General features: G+C 38.3%; 1 protein-coding gene across 1 annotated transcript; it reads left to right on the top strand.

The window, feature by feature from the left end:
* LOC107467916 (auxin response factor 16) lies at positions 1–2,213 on the top strand. Its single transcript, XM_016087143.3, has 2 exons — positions 1–1,090; positions 1,319–2,213. Exons 1-2 carry the CDS (start codon positions 95–97, stop codon positions 1,991–1,993), a joined length of 1,671 nt encoding a protein of 556 aa, XP_015942629.1. The 5' UTR covers positions 1–94; the 3' UTR covers positions 1,994–2,213.
* The last annotated feature ends 624 nt before the right edge of the window (positions 2,214–2,837 follow it).

Here is a 2,837-nt window from a genome sequence, read left to right as displayed (position 1 = left end):
CACATACTCTCTCTCTCACACACACAACAACAACAACACACTATTCACTCTCTTCTATTCTCTTCTCTCCTCAAATTCTTCTTCTTCTTCTTCCATGGACAGAACCAGAACACCAATACAAACATGCTTAGATTCTCAACTATGGCACGCCTGCGCAGGCCCCATGGTTCAAATGCCACCTCTCAACACCAAAGTCTTGTACTTCCCACAAGGCCATGCTGAACACCAACAAGCCCATGCCCATGGTCGAAAACCCCATTTTGCCCCTGCCATGAAAACCCCCATTCCACCCTTCTTCCCTTGCACACTCACCGCCATCAAATACATGGCAGAACCTGAAACCGACGAGGTCTATGTCAAGATCACCCTCACCCCTCTCCTCTCAGACCCAGAAGAACACGATCATCATTGTAGTAGTAATCATAATAGTTTCTTGGACAATAATGGTGAAAAGCCTGCTTCTTTTGCAAAGACTCTAACACAATCCGATGCCAACAATGGCGGCGGTTTCTCTGTGCCTCGTTACTGCGCCGAAACCATTTTCCCAAGGCTTGATTACTCCGCAGAGCCTCCGGTTCAGACCATAATCGCAAAAGACGTGCATGGGCAGTGTTGGAAGTTCAGACACATTTATAGAGGCACGCCAAGGAGGCACCTTTTGACTACTGGTTGGAGCAATTTCGTTAACCACAAGAAGCTTGTTGCCGGTGACTCCATTGTTTTCCTCCGAGCCCAAAATGGTGACCTTTGTGTTGGGATTAGGAGGGCCAAGAAGGGTGGCATTGCTGCTGGAACCGCCACAAATACTAATATTACTACGAATAATAATGTTGGTGAGGCTGTGAATTGTGCTGTGAATGGAAGGCCATTTGAGGTGGTGTATTATCCAAGAGGAAGCTCACCAGAGTTTTGTGTGAAGGCTTCTTCAGTGAGAGCTTCAATGCAGATTCAATGGTGTTCTGGTATGAGATTCAAGATGCCCTTTGAGACTGAAGACTCTTCCAGAATCAGTTGGTTCATGGGGACTATTTCTTCTGTCCAGCTTTCAGATCCTCTTCATTGGCCTCATTCTCCTTGGCGTCTTCTTCAGGTCCCATTCACTCTTAGATCTCTACTTTCCCCTATTAAATAGTTACTTCATATTGAGCTTTGTGAACTTTTATGCAACAACATGTGTTGCTATAAATGGATCTTTTTTTTATGGTTAGAGTTAACAGTACTAGTACAGTATCACCAGTTAAATTACTGTGCTGACAACTCTTGATTTTTCTAGTAATTTGAATTATTAATAAGTTGTTAATTATGATGGGAATTTCAGGTGGTATGGGATGAACCAGATCTACTCCAAAATGTGAAGTGTGTGAATCCTTGGTTAGTTGAACTAGTCTCAAATGTGCCAAACTTTCATCTCTCTCCATTCTCACCACCAAGGAAGAAACAAAGGTTCCTACAAGACCAACCAGATTTTCAACTCATCAACCAGATTCCAATTCCATCATCATTCTCCACCATTCAAGATCTTCAAGGCATACAGGGAGCCAGGCATGCCCATCAATTTGGGCTCGCTCCGCAAGATTTCCACATTCTTGATGGATTTCCAAGGCTTGATCATGCAGCACAACAGCCTCATAGGCCTAGTTTTGGAATCTACAACAAGAACAACTCTGCCACCACCAAGAACAATAACAATCTTGAGATATCTTGCTTGTTGAGTGTGGGAAATCCTGGCCAGAGTTTCATTAAGGAGGAGTCTTGTTCCAATGAAACAAAAGCACCACACATTTTGTTGTTTGGGAAGCTCATTCACACTGATCAGCAGAACCATTCATCAAACAGTTCAAATAGTGTTTATGAAGGAACTAATTCATCACTCAAGACATCAACTGAAAACTCTTCTGATGATGATGGAGGGTCTCCCTGGTTCAAAAATCAGCACAAGAATAATGATCTTGTTGGAACTGAAAACATTAACATATTGTGTATGGCCTTATAACAAAATCAAACTTGTGAGTGATGAGTTCTTGAATATTTTCTTCCCATCTTCGGTTGGCCGATAAGCCATGGCAGTTTTTATTTGATTTCCTTTCTGTTGTATGTATAGTTTTTGGATTTTTTTTTTCTTGGCATGATTCTATTAAGGTGCAAGTTAACCAAAATATTCTTTATTTAGTTTTAACTTAAAAAATAATAATTGCTTTGTGCTGCAAAAAAAAAATGAATTATCATGAGGAGTAATATTTTGGTTAACTTGCACCTAACTTGTTTTAATTTTCAGCTAGATTTGTTCAAAGATATGAAAAAGTTATGGCACAATGTACCTCTTGAATTTCTATGAAAGAATCAAGAATGTTTGTTATCTTAAGATCTTTATTTCTTTGACTCAATGTTCAAGTTTCAATCTCATTACTATATTCTGGATATTGAGTGATTTATACATTCATTCATTTATATAAATGTTATGTTATTAAAAACAAATATAATTGGATGATTATATAAAATATTTTAACGATGGTATAAAATATTTTACACTATAAATATAACAAAATTAAACTCTCAATATTAGGAAAAAAAGCGTGTATTCCTTTAATTTATTTCATGACCGATTTATTTACCATGTTTATTAAAGATGGTATTCTCATTTCTCACACAGTAATTTGAATGTTAAAGGTCCCCCACTCTGACAAGAACATAAATGCCCAATATTATTAACTGAAAGTTGTAGCTAGTAAAAACATGCAACTGAACTGCATTCAAATAAATTGAAGACATGTGATTGTGGTTGTTGATAACTTTACAACCACAAAAGATTGCAAGAAATAGCATCATATTATTGAAGG

The sequence above is a fragment of the Arachis duranensis genome, chromosome 9, assembly GCF_000817695.3.
Source record: "Arachis duranensis cultivar V14167 chromosome 9, aradu.V14167.gnm2.J7QH, whole genome shotgun sequence".
Classification (NCBI taxonomy): Eukaryota; Viridiplantae; Streptophyta; class Magnoliopsida; order Fabales; family Fabaceae; genus Arachis; species Arachis duranensis.
This window is presented reverse-complemented; position numbering and strand designations above follow the sequence as displayed.

What these genes read in the sequence shown, in the direction of transcription:
- LOC107467916 (XM_016087143.3), top strand. Translation starts at nt 95, where the DNA reads ATGGACAGAACCAGAACACCAATACAAACATGCTTAGATTCTCAACTA. An exon ending in CTCCTTGGCGTCTTCTTCAG is followed by an intron (nt 1,091 to 1,318) that starts GTCCCATTCACT and finishes TGGGAATTTCAG; the next exon opens with GTGGTATGGGATGAACCAGA.